This window comes from Panthera leo, chromosome E1, assembly GCF_018350215.1.
Source record: "Panthera leo isolate Ple1 chromosome E1, P.leo_Ple1_pat1.1, whole genome shotgun sequence".
In the NCBI taxonomy this organism is placed as follows: Eukaryota; Metazoa; Chordata; class Mammalia; order Carnivora; family Felidae; genus Panthera; species Panthera leo.
The window spans coordinates 16,438,603-16,455,891 of record NC_056692.1 but is presented as its reverse complement, the minus strand read 5'-3'; the positions used below and the strand labels follow the sequence as shown (position 1 = coordinate 16,455,891).

The following is a 17,289-nucleotide window of genomic DNA, read 5'->3' as shown; positions in this document are numbered from 1 at the left end:
CACCTGTGTGGGAAAGCGAACCAGAGACTCTTAAGGGAAAAGAATGAAGAAAGAATGGAAATGGGCAAAGTCGAAGACAAATTAGAAGACCTGCAATTTAAAACAGGTGTATGAGAAGGAGTACAGGCTGATTCATAATTAATGTCCCTGGATGTAGGCAAGTAACTGCTCCACAAAGGCAGAGGCTGCTTGTGAACAGACCGCTGGCTAGCCCCCGCGCCCTGCAGGTTTTGTCTCCGTCACCATGTAAAGCTCACCAGGTCTGCAACTGTGTCACCAAACCACGATGCACTGAGAAAAATAAGGACATATGCTGACTTTTTCATAACGCTAAATTTATTCCATTTAAAGGAGTGCCTTATATTCTGAGATTGCATCCTTCCTTTTTTGAGTCCTAAAACGTTTCTTTTATGAAACAGCAGCTAAAGTAGATGATAATTGATATTATTTATGTGCTTTCTTGGCGAACTTAAAATACCGATCACTCTATATTCAGCTCTCCTTTTGATTTTGGTTTTGCACCTTATTTGTGAAACCCAAATGTCCATTAATCTCCTACCTAGAAAATATATGCTAAATGTTTACCAATCTCTCTGGAACAAATCTCAATTAACATACCTTTCAAGAAGAAGCCTTAACAGAACCTTACTTTTCATTCTTAATAGCGTTCTTCATAAAAATGTTCTGCAAGTATATCAAGTTAGTCATAACAACTACTGTTCAGTGCTTAATGAAACACTTCTTCATAACCTCTGACAATTTGACAGGAGTGAATTTAATAATAGCAATAAATACAGATGGGACTACATAAATCAAGGAAGTCCTGATGCAAAACTCTTGCTGTGTTAGATGGCATCTCAGCTTTCTCATCTGAAATGAACCAAGAAATCAATTATAACAATGATCATAGCAATATGAAAAAAATTCAAAACAAGAGTCATGCCCTTGGAAGGAATGCCTTTGTTCTTTTAACCCACTGCTTACTTCTCCAATGCTGGAGCCAACAGACTAGGCGTTATTTAGAATGAGGACTATGGCTTCTGACCTTGTTGTGAGGGAGAATGTAGCATGGCTTCCCCCAGGCTAGGCCCTCTCAGTCATTTACATCACGTGGCAGTACAATGAAGGTGCGGCTTAAGCATTAGCCCAAAACTTCCTAAATGGAGAGCAGGCTTAAGACCAATGGTACTCTCCTGTTCTAGAAAACCTTCCAACCTAGCCTCGCCTGTCTTCCTGTGAAGTGGAGGCAGATTCTCCTCCACCCTCCATTCTTGTCAGAACCTTCTTCTCTTCACCTTCCAGCACCTCCCATCTCAGGAGGAGTTTGCCTAGGATGACCTTTATGTTGCACACCACTGTTACCCATCTGCTTATGGGAAATCATTGGCCCCAGCCCAGAGTACTTACAAAGCTGTTTCTCTTTGAGGATCTTCATCCTTTATGCAGAGCTAAAAGCAAACACAAGGGCAATGAGTTTGCATGCTTTTCTAAGGCAGATAAACATTTTGAATGCATCAAGGTGGTTCAGGGGATAGGAAACCCAAATGTCTGTTAATCTCCTACCTAGAAAAATACGCATCAATACAGAGATGCCTGGAAATACAGACACCGCTGCACTAGTCCAGATCTTGTGTTTTGGCCATGTTAATCATTTCTGTATTGAACCTACAGAGATATAATCCTTGAATCAGAATGCTTCTAGGATTCTTAGGTAGTTGATTCTCTCTTTCTTTCTTTCTTTCTTTCTTTCTTCCTTCTTTCCTTTTATAGGAAAAATTTGCTTTGGATTAGAACTGGGGGTTGGGTGAATTTCTTCTTGACAGACATTGTTGCCCTGAATTACATGCAGTTACCATATATTTCAAAGAGATAGTGCTGTGTAATTAACTGAGCCTAGACCACACTGGCTTTTCCTTCGAGGCTCTCTGCCACTTTTGCCTCCCTTTGGCATTGAATTAACTGGTGGAGCCAAATGCAAGGCATTCACCAATACACACACATACTCTGCATCAAGCTAACCAAGAAGATTCACCATTCAACAATTCAGACTCCAGTCGCCACCCCCCCCCCCACCCCCCCACCCCAGCCCCCGGTCCCAATCCCGCTGCTGCAGCTGCCCTTGTGGCTGTCCTCAGGAGGTGAGCAAAAAGTGCCACCTTTTTCGTGCAGGTCTCTGAATCCACAGCAGATGTTTCCCTGTATATTTATTTATTGTACCAGAGGTACCATAGCAACAATAAAGGGAAATTTAAAAGGAAGAAAAAATCAGCCCCAAATCCCCTACTCCTAACACCACAGCTATCTTCATTCAGGTTTTGTCCAGATGCACTTCCACTCTTTTGTTAAAGCCATCCTTATAACATACATACAATTTTTATGCCTTTGAGCAACTTCCACTTTAGGTCTTTAGAGAGACCATATTGTCCAAGTATGGTTCCCAATTCTAGAGTCACTTATATAGCCAGTTGTCTGCCTGTATTTAGATGATTTTTTACCTAAATATCTTAGAATACTTTAATACCTTCATTATACTTTTTCTTCTAGCGATGAGTCCAAAGCACAATGTCAGAAAGACCACAACACATGCAGCAATAATGGGTTCTATGGGTATAGCCACACCTTTATCTGTTGGAAATGCAAACACAGGAGATAAGAACTAACATGTATATGCTTTTTAAAAAGTTTTTAAAAATATTTATTTATTTTTTAAGAGACAGAGAGGGAGACAGAAAATCCGAAGCAGGCCCCTGGCTGTGAGCTGTCAGCACAGAGCCCGACGTGGGGCTCCAACTCATGAACCATGAGATTGTGACCTGAGCCAAATTCGGATGCTTAACCGACTGAGCCACCCAGGCACTGCTATATGTTTCTCATTTATATGCTTCTACTAAGTCCCAGCCATGGAGCCTTGCACTCAACATGTGTCATCCTCCAAACAACCCAGAAAGGTAGGTGTTAGTAACCTCATTTTGCAGGTGAGGAACCTCTTGTCCAGAGTCACAGAGCTAGGAATTAGCAGAGATGGGTTTTGAATCCATCCCTTTGCGAAAGGATAATTTATTATAATATGAATCACTCCCCCCAAACGGGTAGTCAGACCATTTTGTGCTTTCTTCATCCAAAATTTTTCCACTCAGAAGGTAGAAATAGGCTGAAATCAATGGTTTTTCCTGCCCTTTGAAAGCCCAAAAGAGGGGCGCCTGGGTGGCTCAGTCGGTTAAGCGTCCGACTTCGGCTCAGGTCACCATCTCGCGGTATGTGGGTTCGAGCACCGCGTCAGGCTCTGTGCTGACAGCTCAGAGCCTGGAGCCTGTTTCAGATTCTGTGTCTCCCTCTCTCTCTGACTCTCCCCCGTTCACGCTCTGTCTCTCTCTGTCTCAAAAATAAATAAACGTTAGGGGCGCCTGGGTGGCGCAGTCGGTTAAGCGTCCGACTTCAGCCAGGTCACGATCTTGCGGTCCGTGAGTCCGTGAGTTCGAGCCCCGCGTCAGGCTCTGGGCTGATGGCTTGGAGCCTGGAGCCTGTTTCCAATTCTGTGTCTCCCTCTCTCTCTGCCCCTCCCCCGCTCATGCTGTGTCTCTCTCTGTCCCAAAAATAAATAAAAAACGTTGAAAAAAAAAATTAAAAAAAAAAAAATAAATAAACGTTAAAAAAAAAAAAATTAAAAAAAAAAAAAAAAAGAAAGCCCAAAAGATACTGGGAGGGATCTCTGAGAAAAGGAGGGAGGAAGGCTTTAAGAGCAAGAAAAGTTGAGGAGCCTGCTGGACTAAGGGGAGAGAGGCCTGTGGGCCCCGGGAGAGGTGGGGACCCTTGTAGCTGTACTGTGATAGTGCCTTAAGCAGGGAGAGGACATTATATAAGGTGACTGCACGGTGCCCCTAGGGAAATGGGACTCTGAGCACCAGCCTTCCTAACCTTGGCAAAGATTTTCATACCTTTCTAAACGACGTGGAAGAACAGAGAGTCTACTTCTTTTTTTTTTTTCTTTAATGTTTATTTATTTATTTTGAAAGGGGGGGGGGCTGTGAGTGGGGGAGGGGCAGAGAGAGAGACAGAAAGAGAGAAAGAATCCCAAGCAGGCTCTGTGCCGTCACACACTCTATGGGGCTCGATCCCGTGACTGAATGGAAATCAAGAGTCGGTCGCTCAACTGACTGAGCCACCCAGGGGTCCCAGAGAGTGTGCTTCTAACCTGGGTTAGAAAGAGATCGGCAGCAATCATAACAGCCTGGAAATGAAAACCCAGCCCATCGTTTTCTGAATACCAGGTAAACTCAGAGCTATTTTGTTCATCAGGCACTGCAGGCACAGTGCCTGAACTTGCAAGCTTCCCAAAAGCCTATGAAAATATTTGAGACCTGGAAAATACATATTGGTTCCAAAGTATGAACATAAAGTGGCAGATTGGTCAAAATTAATAAATGTTTAAATATCTATAAAACGTAGCTTTATGTCAACTGTAACCCAACAGCCAAATTTAAACCTTAAGAACCACATTAATAACTTATATATAATAAAACTCAAAATGTATGCAAGTTACAAACATCCTTTCAAAATTTTTACAGCAAAAAAGTATACTCTGTGTGATTCATTTTAATAAGTTTGATATGACATGGGATGAAACTTTTAAAAGTAAGATCAACAAAGATGTTTAAATGACCTCACCTAAGCCCCTGGATTCTGATGCCACCCCGGGACCAGGGGCAGGGAGCGGGGCTCCAATCTTTGCTAAGATAATATTTTAGGAACTTATAGGAAATAAAAAGTGTGCTATTTATTGTGCCCTTGAGTTTGTAGATTGAGTGTGGTCAAAAAGTTTTTACTAAATGACTACTGTGAGGTAGGTATGGTGCTCAGCCCTGCAAAAAATAGGTCAGACATGGAAGGCCTCATGGGGCTCACATTCTAGTAGTGAAGACAGACATTAAACAAACAAAAACCACAGACTGAGATCAGTGTTATAAAGGACAAAGGGTCGTGAAATAGTATATGAGGGGCAAAAGGTGGAAAGGAGGGGAAGAGAAGACTTTAGATAAATCTCATTTCAAAGCCCAAGCCCTATTTCCCTCAAGATTATAAAATAGCATTTATCCCTCTGTAAATGTATGACACACTTAAACCACTTACCTTTTACTTGTTTTCTTCTTTCCTGTATGTCTAGTTACTGTGCAGGATAATTTTGGGGAGTAAGTAGATTAAGCATCCTTTACTCTGGCTCTCTTTTAGCTGTTACTAAAAATTTGTTTCATGAGAGTGTGAGCTGCACCAATATTCTGGAGAAATTCTGCTCCGTGGGCCTTCTTATAAGCACCGGCCCTGTGAGAGCCAGCCCTGGGGGACACCGAAGAGCCTTAACCTTAGTAGGGGCCCTTTCTACTTTCAGTGCCAAGGAAAGATGTCAAAATGAAGGGAAGGCAAAGGAGGGACAATTAGGAAAAGAAATTAGAATTTGGTCAAAGATCTGGATATTTTTACCAAGCTGAATTAAATGAAGCCCCACGTGACAGCTTTCAGTCCTTAAACAAGCTGATATAAACTGCTTGATCCACTAAGGCTCCCTTTGGATTTCAATGAAAGTGACTTTGGTCAGTATAACTGCATCTCTCCTGTTGTCCTGTTTTACTCTCTCTCTCTCTCTCTTTTTTTTTTAATTTTGTAATGTTTATTTTCGAGAGAGTGCGCGAGCAGGGGAGGGACAGAGAGAGAGAAGACACAGAATCCAAAGCAGGCTCCAGGCTCTGTGCTGACAGCTTAGCACAGAGCCCGATGCAGGGCTCGAACTCATGGAGCTGTGAGATCACGACCTGAGCCAAAGTCAATTGCCCAACCGACTGAGCCTCCCAGGCGCCCCCTGTTTTATTCTCTTATTTGTAACCAGATTTGGTAATTTTTCCCCCTCCATATTTATTATGCAAGAAAATCCCAACACACAGGGTAAACTCTCGTGCTCAAGATCTGTAATTACACTTCTAGCTTTGCATGGCCCCATTTAGAAACTACCCTACGGAGCCCTGAAGCCAGGAGAGGCTCGTGGCAAACACATTCAGCCTGAGCACAGGCAGCAGAGCACTTATTGCTGTGAAAGCAGCTGACAGCCTGGGAAATAATAGAGCAGGAAGAAATAAGAAAAACAAGTTGGCTTGGAAGGGTTCCATCCAAAACAGGATCCTGCCCACCTGAAAGCCAATTTGTCAAGCTGACATCCTGCTTGCCACACAAGTTGCATGTTTTTTATCTCGAGGAGCACTTAAGATTCCTTCTTAACCAAGAGGGATGATATAATTCCCTGATCTCTGCGGGTAGCTTTTTACACCCAGTTAGAATGGCATGGCTGGAGGCCCCACCTACCGAGCTTTTGCAGGGAGGTGAATAGCCACAAGCTTCAGTAAACTGCCTCTTCCACTGCTTCTACCCCATGAGTACTTGGGTTATTTGTGGGTTTGGTTTTTTAAAGCGGACAGACCCTGGGGGTACTCTCACTGCCCTGCAGGACAAATTACTGAGCATGCCAGTAATCACGGTAATGGGCATTCAACTGGCAGCACCTCTTTCTCCCCACCAGCCTCTCTGTTGGTGTCCCAGACCCCCCTGAGGGGCAGGAAATAAGCCCTCTGGTCACATCGTCCAACCCTTCTGGCAGGGATTCAGTTGGCTTCCTAGGAACTAGCAAGAAAGGCAATGAGTGGGCACAGGGAAGCAAACGGCAGAGTGAATAATGTTCTAACAAGAAATAGGAGCCTCAGCTTGTTTGGCTGTTCTTGGCGTACTGGCCTCAGACCAGAAAATGTGTGAGCATTTTCTGCATCTGCTACACCAGGTATCTTGCCTTTCTCTTTTTTGTTTTTTGGGCTTTTTTTGGTATTGTTTGTTTGTTTTTCAGAAAAATAAAATTTTATTTCAACTGATCAACATTATCCAATTAGAGTAAGAAGGGAGTTCATAAATGTCCCCAAACTAAGGCTTTCTAACTGGAAAATTAACTTAGCTTGCCCAAGTCTGCAGATGACATAATTGGGTATGCCTCTCAGCTTCATAATTGCAGTTTTAACATGAAAACAAACTTAAAGATTTTTTCGGTATGTTTTTGCCTATATATTCAGCAATCAAAATTAACATTTTTTCTGACAGCATGAGAGAGAGAGAGAGAGAGAGAGAGAGCGCTCATGAGTGGGGGAGGGACAGAAGTAGAAGGAGAAAGAGAGAATCCTAAGCAAGCTCCGTGCCCAGTGCAGAGCCCGACGTGAGATCATGACCTGAGCTGAAATCAAGTCAGACTCTTAACTGACTGAGCCAACGAGGCACCCTGCAAATTAACACGTAAAGGTCTTACTAAATGTTTGTTTCAAATTAAAAGAGATGTTATCTAAGAAAACTTAAATATTTTAACCAAACTTTCAGGATCTGTATCAAAAAGGAAGTTATCTTTGAACTTTTATTCAGTGAACAGCAGCAAAGAATGATTGACAGGCTTGATTGTTGCCAATTCTGTCTCACACCGTCCTGCTTTTTCCCCTGGCTGGGGCATTGTCTAAAGAAGTCCCCAAGACCCAACATCCTCTACAGGTCTTTTCTGCTGTGCTAAGACTGCAGCTTTCTTTACCCTGGTATCAAGATGGCTATTCCTACTCAGGCATCACAGCTGCGTTCTTGAAAGTTTCTTTTTGTGCAGCTCACCTCAAGGTCAAATTTTGCCACAATTGCCAGTGGTAAGTGGAAATGTGGGAACACCGTTCTATATTCCATTTGCTCTCTGACCTCATTTCTTTCTACTGTCTTCCTTGCTTTCTCTGCTCAGGTCCCCTTTCTCTTTTTGTATGAATGAGAAATATGAGGAGGGAAGAACATTTGAAATTTCATTTGTTCTCTGTTATTGAAGAGGTAAAAAGTCTGCGTGGATGAAGCATGAAGCCCAAGAGAAAGACATTTTTCCACCATCTTCCCCCTCCCTCACTACTGATTAGCCTATAGATTACAATTTCAGGGTCAAGAGTGATTGTGTTACTTTTTAAATTTTTTTATTAAAATGTTTTAAATGTTTATTCTTGAGAGAGAGAGAGACGGAGAGAGAAAGAGCATGAATAGGGGAGGAGCAGAGAGAGAAAGGGAGACACAGAATTTGAAGCAGGCTCCAGGCTCTGAACTGTCAGCACAAAGCCTGACACAGGGCTTGAAGTCATGAGCTGTGAGATCACGACCTGAGCCAAAGTCAGATGCTTAACCAGCTGAACCACCGAGGCGCCCCAAGTCAGGAGTGATTTCAGAGATTCATTTTCTTATCTGTCTTCCCTTCTTTATGTGTTTCTGACTTCTCTTTCTGTTTATCATTAGGCTGTAAACTCAAAAGTCCAGTTCCTACAAACCTAGTGGCCCAGGAGAATTTACAGAAGTACTCCTCCCTAAAAGCCAACCAGAATTATCTCCTACCACTTGGTTCTAGAAAGGACCTTTGCTCAAAAAGCAGTGTTTCATATGGAATGGGCATGATCCCCTAAATGGAAGAATTAGAATTCTTTTTTTTTTTTTAGGTTTATTTATTCATTTTGAGAGACAGAGTGTGCAAGTGGGGGAGGGGCACAGAGAGAGGAAGAGAGAGAAAATCCCAAGCAGGCTTTTCATGATCAGGTCAGTGCAGTGCCTGATGTGGGGCTCAAACTCATGAACCATGAGATCATGACCTGAGCTGAAGGTGGATGCTTAACCAACTGAATCACCCAGGTGCCCCATGAATTAGAATTCTTAGTGGAAATTTCTTGGATAGGGGTGATTCTCCAAAGAAAATCATTGGCTATTAACCATAATTAGCATCATCATTTGTTGCCACACAAAATGTTTACTGAGAACCTATTCTGACTTTTGCACTGTTCTGGATATTACTTAAAAAGAGAGTTACCTTTGACAATGAGGTGAAAGTCCTTGGTCTCCATTTGCAGAGATGAATTTGCAATGCAGCTATAGGTTCCATTGTCAGATTTCTTGACTTTGGTGATTGACAGTTGAAGAGACTCACTTGTCTGTTGGACTTGGTGATTTTGCTCTAAATTCAGGATGTTACTGTTTTTGTACCACATCATTCGAGCCTGGGGGTTGGATTTCACATTGCAAACCAACTTCACATCACTGCCTTCCTCAACGGTTTGCAAGTCGTCTCCACTCAGAAGAGGAGGAACTACAAGACTCAAGCATTTAGGCTTAATTAGTGGATAAGCAGTAGTTTACCAACAGTGTTCAAGATCTTCCTTCAGTCTGTCTCACGCAGTCATTCATTCATTGGACAAAAATTTATCAAGTACCTACTTTACGCCAAGCACTGGACTAGGAACCAGGGATACAATGGTAAATAACATACATCCAATTCCAAACCTTACAGATCTTCCATGTGGTAGAGAAGATAAACCATGAAACAAATGTATATAATGATGAATCTGTACCAAGTAGACCATTTATAGCACTACCTAAGAGGATAAGCCTTGAGTCTTTGCTCTCTGAAACCAATCTGTACTAATATGTTGGAGAAAACAGTATAATATAAAGAAAGCAGGGATTGCACTTGTCCCTAATTCCATTTTACACCACTTTCTGTGACCTTGAGAAAGTTACTTAATTGCTAAGCAACTGCTCACTTTCTTCATCTAAAAAGTGGGACAATACCTATCTCACAAGGTACTGTACAGATGAAATGAGATAACACCTGTAAAGAATTTACCACAGTGCTAGTTACTATTTTTATGGTGGTGGCGGCGGCAGCGGAAGCGGCGGCTGCCACGGTGGTTTTGAGGTCTCCTCACATCCTCAATTTTTGCATTTTATCTAACCGCATTTGCCCTGGCCACATTTCCCAATGCATATTTGCATTTCCTCAATGATTCTCTAGAAATAATGTCCCCCTCCCAGAAGGTGCTCCGATTGTGGCAACTCTGACATCTATGGAAGGTGAATGTGACATTCTGGGTCCCTCTCGTCCCTCTGGGTGAGCCAGTCCGTACTCCCTCCATGATAAGGGCAGTCCTAGAGACATAGATACTTGAACACATTTATCTTCACCAAATAATTCCAACCCTCACCTGCACCAGGGCTTTCCAACCAGGGCTTTCCAACACCCACCAAAGGGGAGAAAAGGCTGAGCTGACTCTTTCTCTTCTCCATGCCCCTTGCATTTTCTGGTTAAGGTGTAGAAGAATAATGAAATGCTTGAAAAGCGGGCAGTAGGAAGGAGTTAGAGTCAGGGAAGGAGGAAAGAAAGAGCTTGTGTAATCTGCACACTGAATAATTAGACCCTGAGTAGGCTGTGCTATTAATAACTCTTTCAGAAGAATGACATTTTGCTGCTCTTTGGAATGAGCTTGAATTCTGTATCCGTATCCAACAAGGATGTTATATGGTATTCGGATATGTTGGAAGCTGCTACAATAGAGAATGTAATTATCAAATATACCATAGGACCTATGGACATGTCCTATTAGTTGTTCCGTTTGATTTAACCATTGAAGGTCAATTTTAAATCATATCAGCTATATGTGAGTATTCCCTTTTGTAAAAATAGTACATTTCAGGTAAAGTTAAGGTCCTCCTTGATTCCATATTGTTTGCTTCCTCCCCAAAGATACCCACTGCTATGAGTTTGACATAAATCCTTGCAGATCTTTTTTGAAAAAACAGGTTTTTAAGAAATGTTTATTTATTTTTGAGAGAGAGAGAGAGAGAGAGAGAGAGAGAGAGAGCATGAGCAGGGGGAGGGCAGAGAGAGAGGGAGGCAGAGAATCCCAGGCAGGCTCTGCACTGTCAGTGCAGGGCCCGACGAACGGCTTGCATCCACAAACCACAAGGTCATGACCTGAGCACAAATCAAGGGTCCAATGTTCAACAGACTGAGCCACCCGGGGACCCTGAACAAAGTTTTTTATACATATAATTTATCAATAGGAAATACACTGTATTGTTTTTAGGAAGCTTATATAAAGACTTTACTCTCTCAAAAGATTGCAGTTTTTGAGATATATCCACTTTGAACCACAGAGATCTAGCTCATTGCTTTTAGAGTGCTACAATATAAGACTCTTGAATCATTTTGATTGGTGGGCATTATTTTCATTTTTAAAATGTTAATGCTTTAATAAATATCTTTGTATATGTTTCTTTAAGTACATTTTGCACGCGTTTCTCCAAGCTTATCCCATCTAGAAGGAGAAACACCAGATCACAGGGTAGGCATCCTTTAAATTTTGATAAAAATTGTACAAGAGGTGGTCTGAATTTATACTTTCAGCAGCAACTGTGAAAGAAGGGTCAGGTTCTGTGAGAAAAACTTGTTTCTGCACACCCTCCCCCAAATTGTGTATTATCAAGCTTCCATGTAGTTCTCAATCTGCTATTTATAACAATAATAATACTTCCCCAGAATTGTACATTATATTCTTATCACTTTTATGAGCTTATTTTGATTTATTGATTATGAGTTTGTGCCAATTGTTGTCATTACGAATCACTGACCAATTGGCTTTTTTATATGTGCTTAGCAACAGCCACATTTAGGAGATTGTTGTAAAGATGGTCTGAAACATGCATTCAGGTTGGAAAACTGAAAATCATTTCTTTAAGCCACCGCACGCTATCTGCCATGTCTCCCTTAGGAAGACAATGGAAGGGCACTGAGGAGCCTGGGGAATGGTGTTCTGTTCTCAGCTCCAGCTGTGATAATTTGGGCCCTCAGTCTGGGCCTCCGTTTCCTCATCTATAATTTTATAAGGATTATAAGACCTCCAAGATCCCCTGATAGCCTTGAGTACTATCAAAGTAGCCAAGAGGTAGCTTGCTAAAAACCACATTTTACTGATTCATAGAAAAAAAAAAAAAACAAAACAAAACTCCTTTGCCCAGGAACATGCAAATGTTTCACCCTAGAAACCCAAACTGTAAGATGCCAGTATTTTCCAGAGTTGGATTCTTCAGCCTCTTTTCCACCTTTTTATTTCAAGAGCAATGACATCCATTTTTCACAGAAAAGTTTGCTGAGCTCATGGAGTCAAATGCCTTTGACTTTATTATTAGGTTCTGAGTCCAGAGCTACTTCTTCCACCAAATCATACCACATCGTCACCTTATCCTACATCACCCCTCTCTGTATTATCCATACCTCCCTCACATAGCACCACTTTCCACCCAAAACACCTATGTGATCACCTATATGGAATTACTTGTAGGACTCCCTTGCCCCCATGTAGTCTACCAATGGGTTACCAATACCTGAATCCAACCATCAAAGAGTTTCCTCATTTTGGGTGTTAAGGTGATGTTAAGAGATTCCCAGGGTGCCTGGGTGGCTCAGTCAGTTAAGTGTCTGACTCCTGATTTCAGCTTGGGTCATGATCCCAGGGTCATGGGACTGAGCCCCACGTGAGGCCCTATGCTGAGCATGGATCTTAAGATTCTCTCTCACTGGGGGCACCTGGGTGGCTCAATCGGTTGAGCGTCCAACTTCAGTTCAGGTCATGATCTCACAGTTCATGGGTCTGAGCCCCATGTCGGGCTCTGTGCTGACAGCTCAGAGCCTGGAACCTGCTTTGAATTCTGTGTCTCCCTTTCTCTCTCTGCCCCTCCCCCACTCGTGCTTTCTCTCTCTCTCTCTCTCTCTCAAAGTAATTTTTAATAAAGCTTTTAATAAAACTTTTAATACGTTTTTATTTAAAAAAAAAAACTTAGGGGTGTTTGGGTGGCTCAGTCAGTTAAATGGCCGACTTCAGCTAAGATCATGATCTCACGGTTTGTGGGTTCGAGCCCCGTGTTGGGCTCAGTGCTAACAGCTCAGAGCCTGGAGTGAGCCTGCTTCAGATTCTCTCTCTCTCTCTCTCTCTCTCTCTCTCACTCTCTCTCACTCTCTCTCTCTCTCTGCCCCTCCCCAGCTCATGCTCTGTCTCTCAAAAATAAATACATGTTAAAAAACTAAAAAAAAAATTTTAAAGATTCTCTTTCACTCTCTTCCTATGCCCCCCCCAAGATAAAAATAAATAAATAAAGTTTAAAAAAAAGATTTCCAATGAATGTCTAAGTAGAACACAAAGCTAGAAACAACAAAGGAAAAGATCAAGGGTTTTAAATACATAAACATTTAAAATTTCAATATGGCCAAAAAAAGAACTATAAGAAGATCAAAAATAAATACAAGAAATACAATAATCTCAAATGACAAAAGGTTAATTTCCTTAATATATAGCCCTTATCCAAACCAATTTTAAAAAGACAAATAACTCAATAGAAGAATGGGTAAAGAACATGAACAGGCATTTCACAGAAAAGAAACATGAACAGCCAACACATTTATAAAAAGGTGGACACCCTTATTTGTAATTTAGAAAGTGAAAATAAAATTTCAAACCAGGCTGGCGAATTCTTTGAGTTGAGGATACTCGATGCTCACAAGGGTGTGGGGGAGTAGGCCCCCACCTGCACCGCTGTGGGAGCATAAATTGGGCAATTTGGCAATACCAAGCAAATGTTAAAATGCATGTAACTCTTTAGACCCAGATTTCAAGTACCACTTAATATAGTGCAGATAACACAGATTGACTTGCAATTTCTTCCCCCTCACTCACAAAAGACATTCAGCACCACTGAGATGGACACCGACTGATCCCTCCGTAGCTTGCAAGTAAAGGTGATTCCGTGGTCATTTTCACTGATGGAAGAGACACAGACAGAACTGGAGTTGATTTTGTTTCCAGATTTCAAATCCACTGTCCCCTCTCCTCGGTACCAGAGTAGTTCTTCCTCCCTGGTGTGGTTTTTAACAGCACATTTCAGAGATTCTTGGGAGCCAAGCCAAGTGTCCAGAATATAGTTCTCAGTTTTATCATTCACAGTTAAGACAGAACCTGAAAGGGCAGGAAGAAACTTTTAACATAGACTGAACATTCTAAATAGCAGAAATAGGGGATTGGTTAAATAAATCATGTTACATCAGTACAATGAAATACTCTGCAATAATTAAAAATAGTCATATTGATCTATATGATTTTACAAGGAAAAAGATTAATACAGATAAAAATAATGTATTATTAACTAAAAAAATGAAAATGTTAAAATGATGGTTACAAAATCTTGCTGCACGTCAGAATCACCTAGGGATCTTTAAAAACATATTGATGCTTGGCTTCCTCACCCAGACATTCTGGTTAATTGATATGAGTGCAGTCTGGGCATTGCGTTTGTAAAAAACCTTCAGACAATTCTAATGTACAGTGAAGTTTGAGAACTACTGGGTTAGAAAAGGGTATGTACAGAATTACCCTCATTTACACACACATACACACACACATTTATGAGGAAAATTTGGGGGAAAAATCTCCCTGTGTATACTGAATAGAATTAATAAAAGTAGAGAAATGCTTTCCAGACTTAAATTGTTTAATTCAAGGGGTTGGAAGTAGCAAAACAAGGGGGTGGGAGTGGGAAAGGACAAATGAAAACAAAATTGAAAAATACATAAGACACAACTTTAGGTGAATAGGCAGAATGTAAGTTACATCTGTAATAATTCCTATAAATACATAAAAAATTGAATATGCAATTGAATATGGGCAAAAGTTGATTTGGAAAGATTTCTGATTTGTTGATGGGATTGTGGAAAAATGGGTCTTGCATTTCTGATGTTTTAATATTGTTTTGGCAGTGTGGTAAAATAATTGTTGGTTAAACAACTGGTTTGTAGGGTAGACAGGTTATAGAGTGGATGATCAGGATATATAACAGTTGTTTTTAATCTCTGATTTTCAGAAATACATTCACTGTAACATACCTGAATTTCAATTTTTACTTTCCTAGTTCAGAAGCAAGTTAACAAAAACTAAGAATGACTTTAGCTGTCACAGACTTGCCCCCTACATAACATTTGTTAATATAATCTGTAAACATATGAACTTTTCCTTTAGAATGCATAAACTACTGATGAAAATAATGTCACTTTGCAGCCTAGGATTTTTTAAAAATCTAGAGGAATATATACCAAAATATTGTTGAGTGCATCTCTGGATGATGGGATTTGGGGGACTTTTAATTTTCTTTATTCTTTCATATATTTCCTGAATTTTTTTTTACTGACTAGGTATTACTTAAAAAATTTTTTTTAATGTTTATTTATTTTTAAGAGAGAGTGCTAGCGGGGGAGGGGAAGAGAGAGAGGAAGACCCAGAATCTGACGCAGGCTCCAGGCTCCAGGCTCTGAGCTGTCAGCCCAGAGTCCAATACAGGGCTTGAACTCAGAAACTGTGAGGTCATGACCTGAGCTGAAGTCAGATGCTCAACCGACTAAACCATCCAGGTGCCCCAATATGTATTCCTTTTAAAACGGATGTGCGTGGGGTGGTGGGGGCGAAGGGTTCGGTGAGATCCACTTCCAGACTGGGGTAGAGAACAAGTACAGGAAGGATTTTCCTGTAAGTGGTATGTTCAAATAACTAGCATAGCCTGTTTGGGATGTGATTAGTAATGGAATGCATTAAAATGTAGGAAAATTCTGGCTGTGGCTCTGGAGAGAATAGAACATTTACTCTGTCTCATAATTACCAGAACCATAAAAATATTTTTCCATTGACTGTTATGTCATGTTGTCTGACTCCTGTACTCTGAGCCATATCAACTGTGTATTTGGTGATTTGGATTTTGGATTTTCCCAATGCCCACTGATAATTTTTTAATCTGAAATTTTTCTTTATTTAAAAAGAGACCAAAAGAATATGAACTTACTTGTCACCTCACAGGGCAGAAACAAAATCACTAAGAGAAGAAATCTGCACATTCTCATTAGGCAACTGATCTTCCAGGCCATCTTTAACAAATTTACGTCTGGTCTGCTGGGGGGAAAAAGGGAGTAGTTGGTTCTGTACTTTGGTCTATGCTGAGTTTATGAAACTTCCTCTTGCCTATTATGCATTTAAAATAAAATCCCAGATGAGTCATCCCAGCTGTAACAGTACTATTTCTAGTTTTTAATTAAACAATCTTGTTCTGATTACTGAGTCCAAAGTACTTTTAGTATTCAGGATATTTTTTTAAGGCAAGAAAAAGAAAACCACAAGGAAATAGGCTTTAAGATATAGGGCAGCTATAGGGCAGCCCCGGGGAAGGTAGAACCAGTCTTCCCTGGAGAAATTGATTGAATGTCATTTTAACAGAAAGAGAAAGAAACTTCCTTCATTCACAGACAGTCTCTACTGAACTGTAGTAATTCTGATCTCGAAAGCCTGTCGGGTCATTTTTGTAAAAGTTGCTTTCTGCTAAAGAGAGTTGTTGAGATTGTTCCAAATCCCATAGACTCAAAAAGTTAATACCTTAGAGAAGACTCAATTGCAGCATAGACTCTAGTCCTTTTTCTTTCTTTCTTTTTTTAAGTTTAATTTATTTGGGGAGGCAGAGGGGCAGAGAGAGAAGTGAGAGAGAATCCCAGGCAGACTCCTTGCTGTCAATAAAAAATAGCCTGACGTGGGTCTCCATCTCAGGAACCGTGAGATCATGACCTGAGCCGAAATCAAGAGTCAGACGCTTAACCGACTGAGCCATCCAGGCGCCCCCCCGCCTACTTTTTTTGTTTATTTATTTATTTCGAGAGAGACAGGGTGAGTGAGTGGGGGAGGGGCAGCGAGAGAGGAAGAGAGACAATCCCAAGCAGGCTCTGCACATGCAGAACCCAACGACTCAGGGCTCAAAGTCATGAACCATGAGATCATGACCTGAGCGGAAATCAAGAGTTGGACGCTCAACCAACTGGGCCACCACCCAGGTGCCCTTAGTCTCTAGTCTTAAACCATGTTAATCTCTTTGCTTCCTTCCACCCCTCCCCCATACTCTCCCTCAGAATACCTATTCTCTTCAACCCAGGATAGACTAAGAATAAAAGATAACAAAGTCCTTCTTTTTTCCTTCTATGCTTTTGCTGCTGCCATCCATCTCCCTAGACATTCTCTACTTCATCTAGGAAAAATATATATTTAATTACTTCCTTTCAAGAGTACCACTATGAATATGGTAGAAACACATACTGAATGCTTTCTATGCAACAGGCACTGTACTAAACACTTCACATACATTATTCCAATCTCAGTGAAGTCCCTAACAACCCTCTTGACATCATTTCTAAAGGTTTAGAGAGATTATATCATTTGCCCAAGATCCCAAAGACAGTAAATGTCAGGGCCAGGATTCGAACCCAGGACTCCCAGGGCCAGACTCTTAATCACTGTACTGCCTAGACTGATATTCTCCTCCTTTAAGAAGCTGCTGTTAATCCCTTCTGAGCCCTGG

General features: G+C 41.2%; 1 protein-coding gene across 1 annotated transcript; it reads right to left on the bottom strand.

Moving 5' to 3' along the window:
* Nucleotides 1–815: 815 nt before the first annotated feature.
* Nucleotides 816–15,817, bottom strand: TMIGD1 (transmembrane and immunoglobulin domain containing 1). The gene is made up of 6 exons (XM_042916970.1): nt 15,736–15,817; nt 13,587–13,865; nt 8,891–9,166; nt 2,522–2,625; nt 1,408–1,448; nt 816–870 (listed from the first exon to the last, which is right to left on the bottom strand). The coding sequence occupies exons 1-6, from the start codon at nt 15,815–15,817 to the stop codon at nt 867–869; spliced, it is 786 nt and encodes a 261-aa protein (XP_042772904.1). The 3' UTR covers nt 816–866.
* Nucleotides 15,818–17,289: the final 1,472 nt, after the last annotated feature.